Raw genomic sequence first — 22,688 nt, forward strand, 5'->3', positions numbered from 1 at the left:
CTTCACAGTCACTGATGTATTCCAAAAACCCCTGGGGTTTTTTAAAATATCATCTCTATAAGCTCCTAAATCTTAGGACAAAATCATTTTGACTTAAGTTTTACCTGTTTTGATTTTTCATGGAATACTTTTAAATTCTTGGGTACAAGACAATATCAAATAGAAAAGACAATAAATATCAAATGCCATTCTCCCAAGCTCAGTGTTTCTCAAACTGCAGGTCATAACTTACAAATTAGTCAACTGTGAAATCGGTGTAGTGAGAGTTGTTATTAGCTTTTTGAAAAAAGTGAGATTGATTTCTTTTTCTAAGTGCATCACACAGAGCCAGACTAAATAATATTTCATGAAATTTTTGTTTCATACAAAATGTATACATGTGAATGAGTGCATTGGGTTGTGATATAAAATGTATTACTTACTGAGGTCTCGGTAAAAAAAAAAAAATTGAAAGTCACTGCTCTGGTGGGTCACAGCAATGTGACTTTAATTTTTCAGAATGGAAAACAAGCCCTCAAAATTGAAATGACTCAACCTGTATCACAGCCAAGTGGTGACTGTGGAAGGTGCTATAGTATATTTTCTACAGCTCCAGGTAATGGAGCAAAGCTGCCCCAGCTGGGGTACGTGCTTCAGGCCATCAGGCATCTGGTGCATGGAAAAGGAAACATTTTAAAAATTCATCATAATACTCAAAGATTTTGCCAGGACCAAAGAGCAGAAATGAAACGGCCACTGGCAAACGCGTGCTTCCCCATGTGACAGGCAGGCCGTGCCGGGCCCACAGCTCCTGATGCATGTGTTCTATACGGGAGACTGGTCACATAGAGCTGGAGAACTGACAACATTACTTACTTTGCCCACAAGGTATCCAGTTCAAAACGCACCACCAGATGTTAAACATAGAGGCATGATGGTATACGTGAAGAAACGTAATCTGACTGGTTTTTTTCCGCAACACAAAAAAAATTGTGTCCAGGAACTCTATTAATTTGGAGAAGTAGTACCACCATAACACCTTGGCTACCTGTACGAAAGGTAACACGGGAAAAAGAAAAAGTGAGCCGTGACGATGCCCCAGCACTGCCCACCTCTCCAGACTACTGAGGAAGCATCTCACCTGGTGTCTTTGCCTCTAGCTTTTCCTTAATCCCAGCAATCCACCCGCTTCTAGTGAAAGGAATGATCTTTCCAAAGACAGTACTATCTGATCAAGTTGCTCCGCTGCACCTACAGAACCTCCCCTGGCCTGGGGGGCTGCTGTGTCCACCATCTTCTCGTTCTGCCTGCGTCCAGCACGCCTCCCCTACCCCACGTCTGGCATGGTCCTGTCATCCTATTATCACTCCTCTCAAATGGCGCCTTGCTCTGGAACACGAGCTAACCCTCCTTTCTGGGGCTGAAGCATCCCCTCCTTCACCTGCAGTCCCAGATTACTTTACGCCTCTGTCATCAGCAACTGTGATGGGAAGGGGCCTCTCCCAGGAGGCTGGAAGTCACTGCGAGGCGGAGACGGCCTCCTTGCCCTCTGCTCAGGGCCTAGCACTCAGCAGGTCACTACTGCTGGTCCACTGATTTTAACTTTACTCCTTTAACGGTCATGTTGTGTCCCGTAAACATCATGATCCTCAAAAGCAGACTATGATGAACTCTTTCATGTCTCTTCCCCAGAAGAAAAGATGAAAAGTCCAGGTTCTCCTCCGCCTGTCAGACCCCGCCCCAGCCACCGCCCAAGTAGGGCATGACGCCGGCTTCCCTTCCCTCTCCAGTCCCGCACACAGTCCCGTCACAGGGAGGCACCTTCATTAAAGGCACTGAGTTCTCAGCACTAAGAGCTGAACAGAAGAGGAGACACTGTATAAGAAGAACTTTGAAGTTGCAATTTAGTGTGCTACTATTTACTTCCCAAGAAAATCATAAGGTGTGCTGGTACCCATCTTAATGTTTGAGGGAATCATGAACCTTCAAAAATATTAAACCATAAATAAACACATACAACAATGGCTTTCAGAGAACTGTATGGTATCCCAAAGTGTACTAGTCTGTGATGGTACATTAAAAAAGGAAATAGGTGTAGAGAGATCTATATACCTTACTTTTTTGTATTACAGCTTTAAACATTTAAAAATGCACACCTTAAAACTTTAATTAAAAGGTTTCTACCACCTCTTATTAATAACCCATGTTTTTCATTATGGAAATTTTCAAATATTCACAAATTCAGGAAGAGTAAGTAATACAAACCCTCTGGTATCTGTCACTGAACTGAAATTTTCAGTATGATTCCAATTTGTGGAATCAATTCTATTTCCCACCACTTTTTTGGGGTGGTGGACGAGAGTAACATAAGCAAATACAAAGTGTCATCTTATCTATAAGAACATCTAGTAGATAAGGAGACTGTAACATGACCACCGAGATACCATCTAATCTAATATCTAATAAATGATTCTTTAATAGCCCTGTCCACATTCACATCCACCTGATTTTCTCAAAAATGTCTTTTTATAATTGGTTTGTTTAAATCAGGATCCAAAGAGGGTCCAGCTTGCACTGGTTTGACGTGGCTCTTAAGTTTCTTCTAATCAGTGACAGTTCCCTTTCCTTGCTCCCCTGTTTTCTTTCATGTCTTTTATTTCTTAAACTAGGTCAGCTGTACAGACTCTCCTAACACTACGGATTTGGAGGACTGTTTCTTCCTGGGGTTGTTTCTCTACCCCCCACATTTCCTGTAAACAGCAGGAAGAGTTGGAGGCTTAACTGGATTCAAGTTTAAGGTTTGGGGCAAGAATACAGTTGACCCTTGAACAACACGGGGGTCAGAGCACTGACCTTCTGCACAGTCGAAAATCTGTGCATAACTTACCACCAGCCCTCCAAACCTCGGATCCTGCGTCTGTGGGCTGTATAGTATTTAGTACTGAAAAAAGTCTGCATGTAAGTGGATCCGCATGATTCAAATCCACGTAGTTCAATAGTCAACTGCACTTCAGATGTGGTTCTGTGCACCTCCTATGGAAGCACATCAACAGCTACCTGATTTCTGGCTATCCCACTGATATTAAAGTCAACAGTGAGGAGACTTCCCTGGTGGCGCAGTAGTTAAGAATCTGCCTGCCAATGCAGGGGACACAAGTTCGATCCCTGGGCCGGGAAGATCCCACATGCCATGGAGCAACTAAGCCCATGTGCCACAACTACTGAGCCCATGCACCACAACTACTGATGCTGTGCTCTAGAGCCTGTGAGCCACAACTACTGAAGCCTGTGTGCTACAACTACTGAAGCTCACATGCCTAGAGCCTGTGCTCCACGAGAGAAGCCACCGCAATAAGAAGCCCGTGCACCACAATGAAAAGTAGCCCCCACTTGTTACAAGAGAAAGCCTGTGTGCAGCAATGAAAACCCAATGCAGCGCCCCCCCCACCCAAAAAAAAAAAAAAAAAAAACAAATCAACAGTGAGTTTGGGTGTTAACAGCCTGATCTAATTATGAAGTTTCCACTGAACTTTCACCCAACAGTCTTTAGCTATTTGGAAACTTAATTATGAAAGGCAAGATAAATGTTTGATTCTTTTCCTTTAACTTTTTTTTCTAGAATGACTTTGGTGTTCTAGTAACCTTCAGAGGTTTTTTTAAGTATCATTTTAAACTCTTTTTAAAATACATTTAATATGTCAGTATTCCTTTTGATACTCAAACTGTCCTGCCTTTAGCTGTGGGAGTCCCTTCAAGTTGGCTCTACATCTTGTTATGACTCTAGCCTCCTTGCTCTGTCACAAGATGTCCTGGATTCTTCTCAAATATATTTCCCACCCAGACAGGAACCGGCCAACTCTCTAGGAACCCTAAACCCTTCTGGGGGATTACATTCAGAGAGCACAATCTTGATATCATTGCTGGGTTGTCAGAGACTAACTAGGCCTTTCCTGTAGACAAAGCTAAAAAATACATTTGTTTTTAGAAAGAATAAAGTTAATTTTGATATTTCCAATTTGGATCTATGATTACTGAGTTTTAGTTTCTCTTTTCCCCTATGTTTCAAATATTAGTTGTAATGATATTAACAATATTATATACTTTATCCTAAGTATACCTATAATAGTCTCACTAAAAGCAATACCAATATTTTTATTAATAATAGCAGCCCCCTAAAATTACTGAATGCTTTTAAGATCATCTCACTCGGGATATACAGTCAAAACACTGTGTTTTAAAGGCACTTGAGGGACTTCCCTGGTGGCGCAGTGGTTAACAATCTGCCAGTACAGGGGACACAGTTTCGATCCCTGGTCCAGGAAGATCCCACATGCTGCGGAGCAGCTAAGCCCATGTGCCACAGCTACTGAGCCCACGAGCCTAGAGTCCATGCTCCGCAACAAGAGAAGCCACCGCACTGAGAAGCCCATGCACCACAACTAGAGAAAGCCTGCACACAGCAACGAAGACCCAACACAGCCAAAAATAAATAAAACATAAATAAAGGCACCTGAAATAATTCTTCTTTGGGTGGTTATGTCAACAACTTAATATATGGGTATATTTATTTTAGTTTATTTCCAAGATTTGGGGGGAAAGCCTGCCTTGAATTCTTTTTAAATTTGTTTTATAATTATGTAAAACAGCTAATGGTCCTGAAAGCAAATAGAAGACAAGGTACGTTCAGAGAAGTCTAGCTTCCATCCCTATCCCGTCTGCCCTGTTCCCTCCCCCAAAAGGAAACCATTTTGTTAGCTTCTGGTTGATTCTGCCATCGTACAAGCAAATACACACATGTTCCTATCGTTTCTTGCACACAAGGCCCTGCACTGTAACTCCACTGCGCTACAACTGGAGATCATCCTGCAACAGGACAGCAGTCATCCTCGTTCCACTCTGCAAAGGGACCCACTGCACGGATGCACTGTGGCTCCCTCAGTCTGTCCCCCAAGTAAGCAATTCTGTTGGGACAGAGACCCCTTCTTACCCCACCCCGGCCTCTATCCGCGTGTCTGGAAGGAGAAACGGTGCAGACGGCTGACTCACCCGGATATCGGCTTCCCCTGCGCTGCTAAGATCCTGACACTGCAAATTGTAGCCTCCTTCCCAGCTGGAGAGAAGAAGCTGCCAAAGGAACATGAAAGGGAAGGGAAAAAAATCAACGCAAGAATGTGGACGAAAACTGACTTTCCCATTCGTATTTCTGATTGGCGTCTATTCAAGATTTGAGTTCTTCCCAGAAAGAGTCTGACTAGATCCTGTCCCCAAACACACGTTATCAAAGGATCTAATTCTTGCTGTTGAACTGACATCAGTGGTTACAATCCTTAGTATAATTTACTTCTAACCTTCGTATCCACCAAAAACAGAACTTAGCTTATTATTTGAGTAACAAAATATTTTATGTAAGGAATTTATCTAATCATGTTCTACAAATAAAATGTGGAAGTAAATGTAAACAAATGTAAGGAGAAACTACACTAAAATGTTAATACTGTACATTGGCTTAGATGTAAATATTTATCTTATTTGATCATCTCAGTAATTTTATGAATTATGTGTTTATTACCATTTCACAGATGTGAAAACCAGGGCTCAGAAACATTCTTAAATCACTTTCTACGTTGTGTCTATGCTATGTGGTAATCAGCCATTTGTGCAATTGCAGCTGATTGACATGTGTTCTCCCCATTATGCTCGAAAACCAAACACTCCAACAAGTCTACGCCCCCTTCTTTGCTCCTCTTGTGTCTGCAGTTCCTCGCCCGATGCCTGGCATGGAGAAGGTGCTCAGTGGCTATGTGATGAGTGGATTATCTGCTCACGATCACATGCTAGAAAGTGGTAGAACAATGATTGGTCTCCTAATTCCTTGTCTAGTATTCTTTCTACAACATCATAAGAAAATGAACTTTCTTTGTGGAAAATTCTACAAAAGAAGTTTTCTCCATTCTTCCCCATTATTACTAGGAAACTTAAAGTTCTAGAATATAAGGCCTTTGGCTTTGATTTCCATAAGATATTATATCTGAAAGCCTATAATCTTCCGTGGCTTACCAGCAATATGTAAAGGTACAGAACTGTTAAAATATAGAAACAGAGCAGGGAGGGACAGATGTGAATGAACTGAACATTAAGAAGAGATGAACTACTAAGAACATTGAGAATGTTTTAGCCTGCGAGTCCTCTCTCCACTATTCTTATTTACTTCTCTATTCTTCTAGCAAAAACACCTTTCAGTTATCATCATGGTAAGTACAGACCATCAGGATAAGTGAATCCAGTGAAAGTAAAGGAGACTGACCTTCCCTGATGGGGTCTATTAGAGAGCAAGTCACTCCCCAGGTCCCCCACAGCTTTACATGCTGGTTCTCAAGTGGGAACCAGTAACAGGCCACAGGGGATCTAGGAATACCTAGAAGTGCATGTAAGTTTTTTGTGTACCTTTTTCAAGATAAAGTTACTTAACTTTGTCCAGAAAGATTAATTAAAAACCTCTGTGGTCAGGCTGTAGTTCCGCAGTCAGGGGCTCTAGTATCTACTTTGAGCAGGAATGACCAAGTAGCAGGAAAGGAGAGGCCATACTCTGCTTTAGTCAGCTCTACCCAAGCTGTCTCCCTCCCGCGGCACCTCTGCAGGGCTATCTGACAAATTACACAGCAGAAGTCAGCAGCCTCTGCTCTAGCGGCTCTATCTGCCTCCCCTGGACCCTTCCTAACGCCCTAGCAGGGCTGGCTTGCAGGAAACACCCAACCTACGCGTTGAAGAGATGGAAACCAGGCTGGCAAACAGGGTTAGCCTGAAGGAGGTGTGGGCTAACTCGCTCCAAAATATGTCTAGAATCCACTCCCCATCTCCACCACCTGAATCCATACCACTGGCATCTGTTGACCATAGCACAGCAATCATCTCCTAAACAGACCCCTGCTTCCTTTCTTCCCCCAACTCACTCTCAGAGTCTGTTTTCCATGTAGAAGACAGAATGGTCTGTTTAAAAAGGGAGAGACTTCCCTGGTGGCACAGAGGTTAAGAATCCGCCTGCCAATGCAGGGCACATGGGTTCGAGCCCTGGTTTGGGAAGATCCCTCATGCTGCAGAGCAACTAAGCCCGTGTGTCCAACTACTGAGCCTGCACTCTAGAGCCCGTGCTCTGCACCAAGAGAAGCCACCACAGTGAGATGCCCGTGCACCACAACGATGAGTAGCTTGCACAACTAGAGAAAGCCCACATGCAGCAATGAAGACCCAATGTAGCCAATAAATTAATTAATAAATAAAAAGGGAGATCCTATCACTCCCCCATTAAAATCCTCCAACGGCTTTGCATTATACTTAGAACAACAGCCAAGTTCCTGACAAGACCGAAGTAACCTGCCACCCCTCCCCCTCATCTCAAATTGGGCCTCTGTCCACTGTCCCAGCTCCTCATCACACTGATGCTTCTCACGGTCCTCGGACACCCCAAGCTTGCTGCGGCCTCAAGGCCCCCCACTTGCCACTCCTCCTGCGCCAGTGCCTCCCCAGGTCTTTGTACGCCTGGGCTGTTCTCATCACCCAGCCTCAGCTCAGACATCACCTCCTCAGAGAGGCTTCCCCACCCCCGCCCAGCCCATCACTCCCTCTCGCACTAGGGCAGAGGCTGTGCTCCAGAGCCTCGAACACACTCTGACACAGTGCAGGGACTCAAAACATACTTGTTGGAAGAAGGTTAGTAGTTTTAGTGTATCTTCCTGGCCTAAGCTAACATCTGGCCTAGGTGTAACAAGTTAGCATGGTTAAGGTAAGCTATCCCTTGACTCCTGTCTAAGAGAAGACCTTATACCCTGAAAGAAGTTACAGTCAGGAGAGTAGGAGGTGATTGACCAAAAGTAGTGATTCTGAACCAAGAGATGGAAAAGTGTGAGAAGAGAAACAGTGGATGAGCCAGAGCTAAAGCTCATAGTGGAGAATGAGCTTCGTGCAGAGGTTCTCCCTGAAGAGGACAAACCTTGTACCTGGCTGTTCAGACACTGAACTACTGTTCTTGCTCCCGCTGACGGTGACTGATGTTCACTGGAACGGTGACAACTGGTACTTGCACTAGTCTGTGAGCTCTTCGAGTACAGAAACCACGTCTAACCATCTTTGTGGCCCCTGGGCTGCACCGAGCAGGTGCTCACTAAAAGCAGGCTGGACAGAGCTGATGCATCCTTACGCTCACAAGGAAGTGAAGCGGGACAGACATCGTATCTCCGTTTTAAAGCTAAGCTGCCTGAGGTTCAGAGAGTCTAAGTAACTCCTCCAAAGTTGCAGAGAAAGTGAAGACCTGACACTTGAATTTGGGTCTTCTGCCTCCACTGCACCCATGCTTCCACCAGGGATCAGAGCTTCCAACGGAGACAGACGGTCAGGCTGGCCCTCCTGATGCAGCTGCCACTTCCGAGAACCACCCAAGGAAGAGTAACTTTCCCTCTGCTACACAGGGAGAAACTGACCCCATGCATCACTACCTTGCAAGCTCATCTAGTGAACTAAAATTTACCCAGAGGGAACCTAAAATAAAAATTCCCCTTTTAGAGTCCGGTAAATTAGGGAGCACCTACGTGACTTGATTTTAGAGCTGTCAGCATGGCTTTCCTGACCCCAAATTCTGTCTCCTGCACTCTGATACCTAAAATTCCCTAATTAGAGTTTTGTGACAGTCGTTTTAGGTGCTGGTTATTCGCATTATTAGGATGGTGCACGTCAGCCTAATGCACAGAGTAAACTGTATGGGTGAGAGGGCCTGCAGTTTACGCAAGAATTTATCTTTGTTTAGAAGCCAAGGACACCAGGAGGGCAGCTATACCTATGCCACTGTCAGCCATTTATAATTTATATGAACAACTTTATCCTAACTTTTCCCCAAAAAGATTGCTCTGTTTTAGTTTTCTCTCTCAAGCAGGTTTATTGAAGACTTTTCGATTTTCTCTTGTATTATAGTAAAATAACCTTTGATTGCATAGGCAGGGCAATCACCACTTGTTCTTTTGTTGTGAAATTACTTAGGTTTGGCACGTTATAAAGGAGCAGGGAAGACATGATGTAATGTGGGCAGCCACAGCCAAGCTGGAATGTCACTCAAGGCCTTTAGAAGTCAGTCCTGAGGACACACAGTGACCCAAAGATGGGAGGAGTATCCTTTAAGGCAGTGGTCCCCAACCTTTTCGGCACCAGGGACTGTTTTCATGGAAGACAATTTTTGCAAGGATAGGGCGGGGCGTGGGGGGGGGGGGGGCTGTGCAGGGATGGTTTCAGGATGATTCAAGTGCATTACATTTATTGTGCACTTTATTTCTATTATTATTAATCAGTTCCACCTCAGATCATCAGGCATTAGATTCTAGAAGTTGGGGACCCCTGCTTTAAGGGATGGTATTTCTGCATTTCAGTCAAACTAACTGTATTTGATATTTAACTTAAAAAACAATTACTCAATAACTGTCTATTCTCAGGCAAATCAGGTTAACTTTTCTAAGCCTCAGCATAATCTATAAAAGGAGAAAACTATAACATATGATCTTTAAAGGCCCGTTCAGACCTGAATTGCGATTTTAAACTACAATGAACGACTAAGGACTAAAGAAATAGGTCTAAACTGGGATAAGAAAAATTCAAGTTAGAAACAAAGACTTCTAGGACTTCTGGAAGGAGTAATATCAGATGCTGGAACAGGTTCTTGAGATGTTAAAGAACAGTATTGATAACCACGGAGAGTTCTGGAACGCCAGATATAATTGCTTCTAAAAATCACTTGGTCACTGTTCTCTGGCTTTAGCTACGCAAACACTTACCTCTGCCAGCATGTACGCGGAGAGAAGTGTGATTCCAAGATTATACAAGGTGAGGATGCCCCTGAGGGAAAGAGCAGGTCTGTTCCTCATGTGTTTGTTGCCCAGCCATATCGAAAGGAGGTATAAGACAGTGAGAGAAAAGGTAGGAAGGTAGGAGTCCAACATGAACCAACCTCTGACTCGAGAATCTGAAAAGAAACACACAGTGAGAATCCCGAGGGTATCCCGCATGCTCAGGAGACACCGGCACATGTGCTGTATCTGTTCACACCAAGTACGACAGCTGGGTTTGGGTTATAGTTCAGAGGAAGAAACCAGTGGGGGCTGGAAAAGTTAAGGAAGGGTCCACGGAGCAAACCGCGCTTAAGCCGAACGCTAAGTGACAGGGACAAGTAAGAAAGGTGGGAAGTAACAGTTCTTGAATGTCTAACTTTGGAACAGTTACTGTATTTACTCTAACGCAATAAATATGAAGTATATTATGCCATTTTGTGGATGTAAAAACAGCTCAGAAGGTGTCAGCATTTGCAGAAGGCCACCTGGCAGTCGGCAGACCAGGATGTGAACTCGCACCCAACTCCCAGTCCATTTTGCCTTGCTGCTGCCTCCCATGGAGAAGCTTTGGGTAGACAGGAGAGAAGGCACATTGATATTGTGTCCTAATTCCTAAAACCCACACTCCCTGGAATTTGCTTAGGATCACTGCATAAACCAGGAATGGTTCAGAGTTCAGCTGGTCCAAATGGAGGAGTGGGATTACAGTAGGGCAAGCACAAGAAGCTGGAGACAGCAAAGGCTGAGCCTTGCAGCTGAGGATTCAGAACCGAGAGCAGAAAATCAAACCAAGGACCCAAACCTGATCTTGGACCAAAAGTACAAACAGCCAGGAGGCAAGAACCTGGACAGAGGTGTCCCTTACTCTGCAAAGTGAAAATTCTAAAACCTAAATAAAACACATAATAGATCTATAACACAGCTAGTCATTAGAAAATAACTGTAGACACGAAATGATTTTTCTTCTCTGCTCCTTTTTGTTGTTGTTTAAATAGAGAAAATGATTTGGCCCAGAATTATGAAAACTGCATGCTGTTTTTGATGTCTGTAAATAGACCTGTAGGAGCTGGTTTCTCCCTTTTCCTGACCCCTCTGGTCCCCGCAGTCCCAGTTTCCCTTTCTGCTCCCCGCCACCCGGTCCACCTCCAGCCTCTCTACAGCCCCCATCCTACAGATGACCGTTTCTATGCTTCTCAAGCTTGGCCCACTGCTTATTCTGTAAATGTCTCCTAGTTCTGACAGAGATAAAAAGGTAAGAGAGGAGCATCCGTGAGGCTAACAGATACTACCTTCCGCACAACTGGCTCATAATTATCCGTCATAAAGTGTGTGCGCTGTGCCACGTCCTAACGTCCACCTCCACATCCTACGTGTCCTAAAGCCTACATGTCCTTCAACCCCCAGGTCAAGGTCCTGGCTCCTGAAGGAAAACGTTTCCCACTGCTCTTCCATAATTACAGCTCCTCATCTGCATAACAAAATAGTTATTTTACAACTTACATGTTATCATGGCTATAATACTGTTATAGTTAACATTTACTGTGCACTGATTTTGTGCCATACACAGTCCTGAAGCTTGTTATGTGTATTAACTTACTTAAAATTCTCAAAACAAGCTAATTATGCAGGTAATACTATTTTTAACAGCTTTATGGAGGTGTGATTGATGTATAAAGCCCTGCACGTATTTACTGTGTATGACTTGATGAGTCTGCACATATGCAAACCCCTGTGATGCCACCACCACAGTCGAGGTGATAAATCCATTGTACAGGTGGTATTATCTGCAGTTTATAACTGAGAAAAACTGGGTAAAAAAAGTTAAACAACTTGCACTAAACTGCTATCCTGCCTCTTGTTATGGTATTATGGGTTGAACCGTGTCCTCTAAAAAGATGTGTCCAAGTTGGAACTCCTAGTATCTGTGAATATAACCTTATTTGGAAATAGGGTCTTTGCAGAGATAAGCCAGTTAAGATGAGGTCATACTGGATTAGGTGGGCCCTGCTTAGTGACCGGTGTCCTTATAAGAAGGGCAGACTGGCTCTCAAGGAGGAGAAGGCCATGTGGAGACAGGGGCAGAGATGGAGCGATGCAGCTACAAGGCAACGACAAGAAAGCAGTGAGAGGCAAGGCGTGAACAGATTTCTCTAGACGTGCAGAGGGAGCAAGGCCCTGCCGCCACCTTGATTTCCAGGACTGTGGGAGAATAAACTGTTGTTTTAAGCCATACAGTTTGTGGGATTTTGCTATGACAGTCCAGGAAACTAACACACATGGTTTATTTCCTTGCTTTCGGACCATCTCAGAGGTGTTGGTTTTACCTTCCAGCCGCAGTGTGTGCTCTGTGAGACGGGACTACATCTTATATTTCTACTCTGTTTCATTCATAACTTATAGCCACTTAGTGTGGAGTTGAAGGAAACAGTCATTAAATGCATATCAATCGACAGATCAGGTCAAGCACGTGTTACCTAATACAGTGCCCAAGCCTATCATTTTCTTTTGTCGCAGTCCTGTAAATGTTTGCCACAGTTGTTAGGGAAGATCATAACTGTTCCAACCAAAAGATGGGAACAAATACTTATAACATTATCTTTGGAACTTGAGACATTAGCTCTGCATCCGGGTCAGGTATTTGTCCAGAACAACCTCCCCTGATGGCACCTACATGGCGTAGGTAAAGTCAGAAAAGGCTTGGGGACACCTGTAAGTTTACCAGGTGGCCTGCCAGACAACTTCAGCTCTGGCCACCTCTCAAAAGGGAAGAGGATGCTTGATGGCCTGGAGGCTAGACACCCTGTCACTATGAAGGTCACCTGATTCAGTTGTCAACTGTCTATCTCACAATCTCCTTGCTACAAAGGGAACTCCCACAAAAATGACCAAAGCTAAACAAACAACTGTAATCCTATCCTTAAATAATCCCCATCCACGTAATTCCAGGTCACAGTGACCTTAACAATGGCAAAGTTCAGTGACCTTGGCTCAGAAACACTGCTGGTTAACCCTCCAGTACAAATGTTATGTAGAAAGCCAGTCACCCGGAAGCCCCACATGCCTGTGAGAGCATCACGCCCTTGACTCTGCCAACTACAACCGTACGGCAGAGAACACGTCAAGTAAAGCAGGTCACAAGCTACAAGTATCCCACCCTGACTGCCCCACAGGATCATCACACGGATGATGACATATTAGAGAGGGGTGTGTGTGTGTGTATATACGTATGTATGTATTTTAAAGTTCTGTACAATCAGTATTATTTCACTAAAACTATATAAATAGTCATTTGCTAAGGATAGTTTATGAAGCCTGTGTGCAAACTGAAGAGTGGTCTAAATCATCTCTACATGATTCTGTTTAAAGATTTTGAGAAACAGGAAAACCTCATGTCCCTCCTCCTCCCACCCAATAATGCTGAGGAGATGACTTGTAGATTTTCCAGCTTTGTAAACCAGCAAGGCTCAAGGAAAACAAAACATGCTGTTGAGAATTTATTCATTTATTCAATATCTGCAAAATATAGTGTCTAATTGGTCCCTAGAACTGTAATACACCCTGGAGATAACAGCCCTGGATCCTGCCCTCCTGGGAGAAAGAGCTATTAATAAAGTGTATGAAGGAAATAAACAGAGGCTGAAATACAGCATAATGAGAGGCCCGCCTTAGAGGGCAAATCTCTGCTGTCCTGGTCAGGGAAAGCCTACATGAGAAGGTAACGTATAGCTGACACCTGGCAGCATAAGACGCTGACTACACTGGGGAGGGAGAGGACTAGGCAGGAGGAACAGCTTATGAACAAATTTTACATACTGAGGAAGTACGAGATGTCTAGAGCGTGGGGAGAGCAGCACTGTCATCGGAGAGGCAGCTGGGCTTGGACAGCACAGGGCTGCATGGTCCATGACGAGGAACTGGGTTTTCATCCTGAGGACACTGGAAGATGCTGGTGAGTCAAGCTAGAGCACCACATCATGTGGTTTCGGCTTTTACGGGGTCACTGCAGCTGACACTTAATGGGTGATGAGAAGGGGCAGGCGCGTTAGGAGGCCCTGCTGTGCTCTGAGTGACCGGTGATGGAGGAGCGATCGGGACACTCCGAATGGCTGCGCGCTGAGGAGCCCGACCTCGTGGCCCTGGGCAGAGGAAGCCCACACATCTTTGCAAGGAGTTTATCGGGACAGGGAAGGGCAGAAAGACTGCACGTGACTGTGTGTGTGAGGAAGTGGGAGGGGATGGGTGGGGGAGGACAGGAAGCAGCAGGCTTGGAAGGAAAGGTACCGCCACCGTGGTGGCCCCAGAGGCAGCAGAGGCAAGGGTGGCACTGCGCTCTGCTCCTGCTCCCGGAGCCTGAATCCCAGGAGAGGCTGAGCAGGAGGCAGGGGGCCTCTGCACGTTCTGGGAGGAGGACATCGAAGGTGAGGGCGGGTAAGTCTCTCAATGCCACATACTATTTTCAAGACACCAGAAAGGGTACCATGCTCTTCTCTAACTAAACCGTGTTCCTTCCACATTAAGTTCTCAAGCAACTCACCCCGAGGTCCAAACATATTGTCCAAAAATCCATTGATTTCATCATCAAAGGCCTTTAGATGCTCCTGAAAAGACAAAGAAAAAATGATTTAAGTGGGTGTTTTTTGAAAAATCTCTCAAAGTGAACCACTACCAACAACATGCGGTTAACCGAATCTTTAAGTGTCCTAGCCTTGAGGCACTTTTGACTGCAGAGACTTGAGGAAAGTGGACCAGTAAATGCAGCCTCACCTTTCATAAGCTTGTAAAGATTTGAAAGGAAACAACTCCTGTTTCGTTTTCTTAGGCAAGAGGAGTCCTGGAGACAGGCTTGGTACCTTTAAACACTGAACGGTTACTGACCATCCCCTTTGCCTTGAAAATGCTTTTAGAGGCATAAGCTTTTCCATAAGCAACTTCTATTGTTGCAGTTAACGGGTTGTGTGCAAGCAATAGGGAAAGTCTACACCTGCAGGACTTAATTATTAGATGAAAATTCAGCTGAACTGTATTTTACAAAGCTGAATGTAAAGCCATAAAAACGACTAGTTTTTCAAGTAAGGAAATTAAGCACTACAGCTATTTTTTTCCATTACCTTCATGTTTTGTTTTCAAAACATTTTCAGTACATTACCATCTATTTAATATTACAGTAGATAGTGTCACTAGGATACACCAGATTAACTGCTACCACTTTAGCGGGATTAGGGTTGGGACTGGAGAGTTTCTGCTGGGAATCTTAAGGCTGATAAGCTGGCTCTTGACTTGGCTCCTCTTCACACTCGTCTGACATTATACCACTCAAAATACCTGCTCAGGTGCTCCCTACCTCTGTACAAAGGTCTAGAGCACCTCCTCAAGCAAAGGCAGGAAAAGATGGATCACTGCACAGTGTTTCAGGAAAGGGATCTTTGGCGAGGGTTTTGGGCGAGGGGACTGGTCCCTGCTACGTGTGAGTTTCCTGGCCAGCCCTAAGTCCGTACAGAACATTCTCCATAATCAACAGTTGGAGTGCAGTCAAAAGATCTCATTCTCAATGAACATGTAAGGGCCAGAGAGGGGGATTAAGTTCCTGGCATCTGAAAAGAAGATGTGCACGTTGGTGATCAGCACATCCCGTCTGCATCTGTCCCTTATTCATGACACTGATTCAGAGAGAAATGTCAAGGAAACTTGGGTCTCTGGGAACCTTAGAAAGCTTGGGGAGGAGGATAAAAATGAAAGGCTAGCATTTATTAGCATCCACGACTTGCTGACGAGTGTATTAGGATCTTTATTATTTCGTAATATCTCTATGAAAAGTATAAGGGCTAAACCAAGTTTGGAAGTTTTTAAACAGTGTTTTTATCTTTGGTTTCCACGATGGACACCTTGGCAGACTTCCAGATTGGAGAAAGGTCAGTTACCTAACATCTCTGTGTGACAGAATAGTATTTGCATGGCGTTAGAATAGGGCAGATCTGTCCAGAGGCCTCTCACTCCTGAGCCAAGAATGCTAACCTCACTGAGGTACCCGCCCTTGGGACAGATACCACTGAAACCATCTCCACTGCGACATCTGCCCACACCGTTTAAACTTTTCCAATTTGTTTGCTAGGGTTCAAAATCCATCTTCCAACACCTGTAGATCTAAGAAAACTCTAAAGGTCACAACACTCGTATTACTTCTATGGCAGAAATTTAGTGACAGTGGAGAAAAAAACAGAAACAAAAGTTAAGAGGGGAAGATATGAAGAGAAAATAGAGAATGAAAGGTGAATATGAATGAATTCTTTCATCATTTCACTGTTAATCTACTGATTCATTCACCAATTATCTGGACAACACGACGTGCCAGCACCACGTTAGATGCTGAAACATGACGTCCAGTGGGGCACGGCCCATATCTTCACACAGGATAACAGGCACGTGATCAGTCATTACGGACCCGTTTCTTAAGCATGATGAGAGGGGTTATGGGGACATGCTGTAAGACTGAAGAAAAAGGAGATGTTATTCAGCCATAAAAACAAGGAAATCCTGCCATTTGTGACAACATGGATGGACCCTGAGGGCATTACGCTAAGTGAATACATAAGTCAGACAGAAAAACAAATCCTGTATGATCTCACGTATGTGAGAAATCTAAAACAACAAGACACAAAACCCCCAGACTCACAGATACAGAGAACAGGTTGGCGGTTGCCAGAGACAGGGGCTGGGGGAGAGCAGACGTGGGTGAAGGGAGTCAAGAGGCACAAACTTTCAGCTGTAAAAAAACTTAAGTCGGGGGATGCAATGTGCAGCATGGCGACTGGTTAATAATACTGTACTGCATATCTGAAAGTTGCTAAGAGTAGATCTTAAAGAGTTATCACAAGAAAAAAACTGTAACTGTGTGGTGATGGGTGTTAACTCGGCTTACTGTGGTGCTCAGTTTGCAATACATACAAATACCCAGTCATTATACTGTACACCTGAAACAAAAGAAAAACCAGGTAGGAGATTTCATGTAAATCTCTTAAAAAGAGAAGCCATCCAGGAAGAGCTGCTGCTTTGCTGAGTTCTGAAAGACCCCAGGACACCGTCTAGGTGGAGAAAGGAGGAGGACCAGCAAGCACAGCGAGACACGACTCACTTGGGAAATGCGATGGCCGGGGTCTCTAGGGACCCATCTGACAGAAACAAAGCCAAAGCTGGGAAGGTCAGAAACCTGCAAACAATGACCTCTGGTTCCGGGTTATTTCATCCAGTTAGCGAGGATGTAGGCTAAAGAGACAACGAGAGGACATCTGAAGAACAAATCAGAGCTCACCCTGAGTCAGTAAAAGGTAAGAGTAAGTACAGAGCAGGGGTGTGTTAGCCAACCAAGAATGAGAGCAGAGTGTGGGGGACGAGCTCTCAGGTGTGCACTGGGTCCTACGTATGTAAACACAGAGGCGTGCCGGACACTCCCCAGGTGACCCTAGGAGCTGAGAAAAACCAACCATCAGCAGCACCTCATTCATTCAATCCATATTTCTGAACAGCTAGTAAGTACATAATATTTTGTCAGACATCGGAAGAAAAAAGGGATGGAGTGCTCGCCTGAAGAGCTTACAGACAGACTGGGGAAAGTGAGACACACAGAGAAAGGCAGCTGGCAAACAACGGAGGAGGAGGAGATACACGGAGCAGCCACAGTGATGGAAGATATCACGTGAGTGAAAACGGAAGGTGAGTTTTCAAAGGTGGTTAGAATTTGGATTAGAAGAGAGGGGACTAGTCCTGCCCTCACACCTGGGCAAGACAGCGGCCGCCCTGCACTCCCCACGTCAGAGGGCCCCACTCTGGTCATCCTTTGGCCATTGCCCTCCACACGGGGAAAAAAATCCTCTGGGCCAGGGAAACGCCTGCCCATGGCCACCGCTTCCCTCGCCTGACTAGGTTCCAAGTTCGCCAGGCCACAGAATTCTCTGCCAAACAACAATTCTCCGAGCTCACTTCCAGAACAACTTTAGTGATTTCTCCTTGCTCACGTAATAAAGCCACGTTTCATGACTTCGAATTCAGTCTGTGCCTGTGTATAGCAACAGCTGAAGCACAGGAAGAGTGGGAGCAAGGAGGGCCTTATTTAAACGTGTCCTCCTGACTGCCGACCACAGATGGTGAGAATGCAAAATAGTACAACCACAGTGGAAAACAATTTAGCAGTTCGATAAAAACATACATATTCACCTACCATATGATCCCGCATACCACTTCTAGGCCACCCCAAAGAACATAAAGCAGGTATCCGTGCAGAGACTCATACACAAATACTCATGGCAGGTGGATGGATAAACAAACTGTGATATAACCATACAATGAAACACTACTCGGCAACGTAAAGGAATGAACTACTGACGCACGCACAACGTGGATGAATCTCAAAATTATGATGTTATGTTAAAGAAGCTAGACCAAAAACATATATATATACACACTGCCTGTTTCCATTTACGTGAAATTCCAGAAAATAAGTTATCTATGTGACAGAGAATCGGTGGTTGCGGGACTGCAGGGGAGGGGAGCAGGCTATCCTTCAAAAACAAGAGTGAAATAAGGACATTTTCATATACACATAAGTGAGACTGCAGCCAGCACAGCTGCACCACAAGGTATGCTAAATATGCTCTTTAGGGAACAATCTAGAGGGAAGTGGTTCCACATGGAAAGCAGCATTTATGGAAGAGAATAAAAAGCATCAGAAATGTATCTATCTGATCAAAGAGCCCTAACCCAGAGCAAGCTAACCTCCACCCACTTCATCACGTCCACTGCACCTGCCATCACTACCTCCCACACCCCTCGCATCCCACCCCAGGAGCAGTGTTGTGTATCACACAAGTGATGTCCTGCGCCCGCTCCTTGTTCTACTGCCATAAGGACCACCATGTGGAGGTAGTGGGGACCCATCCAAGGCAGATCCACTGGGCTGACTTCTCATGGAAAGGTGAGAGGGTCTTCCCAGCCACATGACACGCACCTCCCAGCGCAGGTGAGCTGGATCACCATGCTACCATTTGTTAAGAGTACCTGGGACACAGGCGAGCCGAGAAGGGCACACGGAACTTTTGGCCACCACGATGAAGACTGGGACTCAATATGAACCAGGGGCGTCTCAAACGGGAGGCCGCTTCCTGGTCTGTTCCTGAAGGTGTGAACTCTGATGGCTGGGGAACTGCCTCACCCTGAACCCCCTGACGGCTCCGACCTTCCTGAGCAAAGGCTGTCTTGCAATCAGATGAGCAGCGCTCTCACCATGATTCAGGGCCATGCTACAGAAGCTGAGCCCGGAAGCAAAGCAGAGATAACCCCGCCACCAGAACCCTGCCTGTGCATGCTCTCATCTCTAAGTGATCCCTAAACCAGATGCCGGGCTTCTCTCTTCCTCCCCCACCCCCACCCTTTCCCTCTTCCTTTGCGTTCATCATTCCCTTCCTCAGCTTCCAGCCCTTCCCTCCCTCCTTCCCTCAGTTATGTTTTAGGCAGTTTATGGTTTTCAGTATTTATCCAACACGGGCATTATGTTGTATAAAGATCCAGTGATCCGAGCTCTTGGGTTGGTCCTATTTTGTTGATGTAGTTTTACATGACATTTTAAGGATAGTTATTCAGTCAGAATAGTTACCTATTATTTTCCATGACCAACCCCCTTCCTCACTGCTTTTGTTTTTTTTAAGCTCTTTATTGGAATATAATTTCTATACACTCTTGTACCAGCTTTTGAGGTACACCAAAGTGAATCAGCTGTATTTATACATATATCCCCATATCCCCTCCCTCCCGCGACTCCCTCCCACCCTCCCTCGTCCTGGCCCTCTAAGGAATTACCCATCATCAAGTTGATCTCCCTTTGTTATACAGCAATTTCCCACTAGCTATCTATCCTCACGGCTTTTTAAAATGAGTGAAAGCCATTAAGATTATGAAACAGACTGTTAAGTTGGAAGAAAATACAGTATCCTAATCTTTACATTATTTTTTCAAAAATATTTCAGAGAAAACTAAATCTGAAGTGTCCGGTGACAGCAGGTCAGGAAATGGGATCTGACAGCTCAGGTTAACCAGACTGGACTCTGGAAACCTCTGGGGTGAGGAACAGGCTAGAGAACCACCCCCTCCCACAGTGAGGCCTCTCTGCTGTTCCCGGGCTCAGGATGGCTGGCAAACACTGATCCCCCTCTTGCAGGCCCCTGCAGCTCCCAGTCAATCACCCCTGTGTTTGAAGAATGGAAACCTGTTCACATTTGTGAATGATTCTGGGAGGTTTGGAGGATGGCTAAAATCAGACATGATAAAATTTTTCGCCTTTCATGCAGCTGAGTTCCACAATGTCACTTATGCCTATTTTACAATGACCCCAAACTGCTCTTGAGAGGCCCACCCACTCAACACCTACCCCCACTACCATTAGGCTGAGGGGAGGCACGAGGTAGGGAACTCTTATCCACTTATGGGAACTCTAAATTGTTATAAAAATTACTCTGTAAGACAAATAATGAGACTGAAACTAAGTCAGGTGATGAAGAATCTGGGGGAACATTTGTAATTTGGCTACATCTTAAGGTAGATATAAATGAACTAACAACCACAACGGTGAGTAATAATAGCTCCTGTTTTTCACACACTTAATGTATGCCAGGCATTTGATGTATATGAGCTAAAATTTTCACCACAGCCATGCAAGTTAGGTATTTTCCCCAATTTACACAGGTGGAAACAGACTGAGCTCAAGAGTGGATCTGTTGTGCTTAAGAATTAAGTTCGGTAATAGCGGGTCAGTGTTTTCACACGACTGGTGGGGAAGGTTTCTGAGCTGGGACCGCAGAGCAGAGGCTCTTTGCGGAGCTCACGCTGCTTCCTGTGCCAGGACACATCTTGGACACTAAGCTGGTGAAGAAACCAGGGCCTCACGGTGTTTGCATCCTGGGTAATAACCCTGAGGCTGTAGGCAGTTTCACTCAATTAAGGAGATGAATGGTCTTTAGAACAGAAAATCCTGCTGCAGTTTTATTTACGTGCCACTTCTCCACTCGGCTCCTTCTCCTTTCATTCAGTGTCCGGTCGAATGGCGACTCCTCCCATGTTCCCTTAATTACTGACGAGGAGGAGAGCCTCTGCTTTGTGGAATCCTGGTCTGTCTCTATCCCCTCAACAGCTCTACTGTTTCTTTCATTTAAAAAAATATATACATTTATTTATTTGGCTGTGCTGGGTCTTAGTTGCGGCACGTGAACTCTTTAGTTGCAGCATGCATGTGGGATCTAGTTCCCTGACCAGGGATTGAACCTGGGCCCCCTGCACTGGGAGTGCAGAATCTTAACCGCTGGACCACCAGGGAAGTCCCTTTATTGCTTCTTTCTAACACTTAGCATCATACAAACATTCACTGGCTGGTTACTTTGTTTACTGTCTGAGTCCTGCACCAAAATAAGCTTCAATAGACCATTTTATCCCAATTCCAAGTACAATGTCTGGCACGTCATGGGCACTTAATGAATGTGTTGACGAAGCTCTCATTCTTCTAAACCTTCACTGTACTCACTTGATACTTATTTCACATCACTTCACACTCTTAGCTATATTTTCATATATACATTCTGGTTTCCAGTATATTTTGAAAGATTCTTAACACTTGGTATACCATCACAGTCTACTGGACCAAATTTTATTCTTTGAGTTTTTTTTTCCCCAGAAGATTCTTTCTTCCAAAAAAACAAAAAAATTGTCTATTTTTAAAATAGAAATAAAACTCATTCTATTTTGCAATTAAAATACGAGTTCAATGTACTCATAAATCTAAGGTACATTGTGGGATCTTAGTGATCTTATTTTTTCTGTATCTTAAAACATTTGCTAATCATCCTAGGAATTATCTCACCAATATACAATCATTTCAATCTGTGCTAAAAAAATATGAAAATGTAAGAATGATAGAATTGCCTAGAAGGACAAAGCAACAGTTATATAAGCCACCACTATTACATCATCCATCACTTTCACTCTACCTGGAGTGTTGCATCAGTCTTTGAGAGGGTATAAAAAGTTTGGAGATATCTTCACAGCTTTTTAAAGTTTTCATTGAACATAACTGGAAGTTTTTCATGCTCTTAAGCTCTAAGGATTACATGGATCACCTGGAGATCTTCTGAAAGCGCCGGTTTTCACTCAGTTGGCCCAGGATGGGGCCTGAGAGTCTGCATTCCTCCCAAGCTCCCAGGTGTGTCTACGACCATCCTTGGATTGGAAGGATTTAGACCACGGTGTCTTGAAATTTCTTTTTTTCTTTTTTTTTTGGGGGGGCTGCGTTGGGTCTTCATTGCTGGGCGGTGCAGGCTTCCTCTAGTTGTGGCGAGCAGGGGCTACTCTTCGTTGTGGTGCCTGGACTTCTCATTGCGGTGGCTTCTTTTGCTGTGGAGCACGGGCTCTAGGCATGCGGGCTTCAGCAGTTGTGGCTCACAGGCTCTAGAGCACAGGCCCAGTAGTTGTGGTGCACGGGCTTGGTTGCTCCCCAGCATGTGGAATCTTCCCAGATCACGGATCGAACCCGTGTCCCCCGCATTGGCAGGCGGATTCTTAACCACTGCGCCACCAGGGAAGTCCTCTTGAAATTTGTTTCAATTATAATCAAGGTATTAATTTTCTTATATGCCTTTATCATAAAAATACCAAGTTCTTACTTTCTACAAAGCTACCAAGTATTTTATTGCCTATTCTACTCTATGAAATTCAAACTCGCTGTATACTAGTAACGTCACTGTGCATTTTGCAGGCACTTCAGTAATTAGCTGCCTCTACAAACCCATTAGACAGTATCCACATTGCGCT

At 44.6% G+C, this 22,688-nt stretch overlaps 1 protein-coding gene across 4 annotated transcripts in view; it reads right to left on the bottom strand.

Annotated features, from left to right (window-relative positions):
• The window catches only part of ELOVL2 (ELOVL fatty acid elongase 2), a 73,670-nt gene that overhangs the window by 22,353 nt on the left and 28,629 nt on the right, over nt 1-22,688 (bottom strand). For 3 of the 4 annotated variants that reach the window (XM_057699167.1, XM_057699166.1, XM_057699165.1), the window contains exons 2-5: nt 14,380-14,443; nt 9,792-9,979; nt 5,026-5,103; nt 856-1,027 (exon numbers count right to left, since the gene is read on the bottom strand). In XM_057699167.1, coding sequence (XP_057555150.1) covers nt 856-1,027; nt 5,026-5,103; nt 9,792-9,979; nt 14,380-14,443 — 502 coding nt within the window. Of the gene's footprint in view, nt 1-855; nt 1,028-5,025; nt 5,104-9,791; nt 9,980-14,379; nt 14,444-16,166; nt 16,261-22,688 lie in introns of those variants that run through there. The other variant, XM_057699168.1, reaches the window with a different exon arrangement.

The sequence above is a fragment of the Hippopotamus amphibius genome, chromosome 11, assembly GCF_030028045.1.
Source record: "Hippopotamus amphibius kiboko isolate mHipAmp2 chromosome 11, mHipAmp2.hap2, whole genome shotgun sequence".
Lineage (NCBI taxonomy): Eukaryota > Metazoa > Chordata > Mammalia > Artiodactyla > Hippopotamidae > Hippopotamus > Hippopotamus amphibius.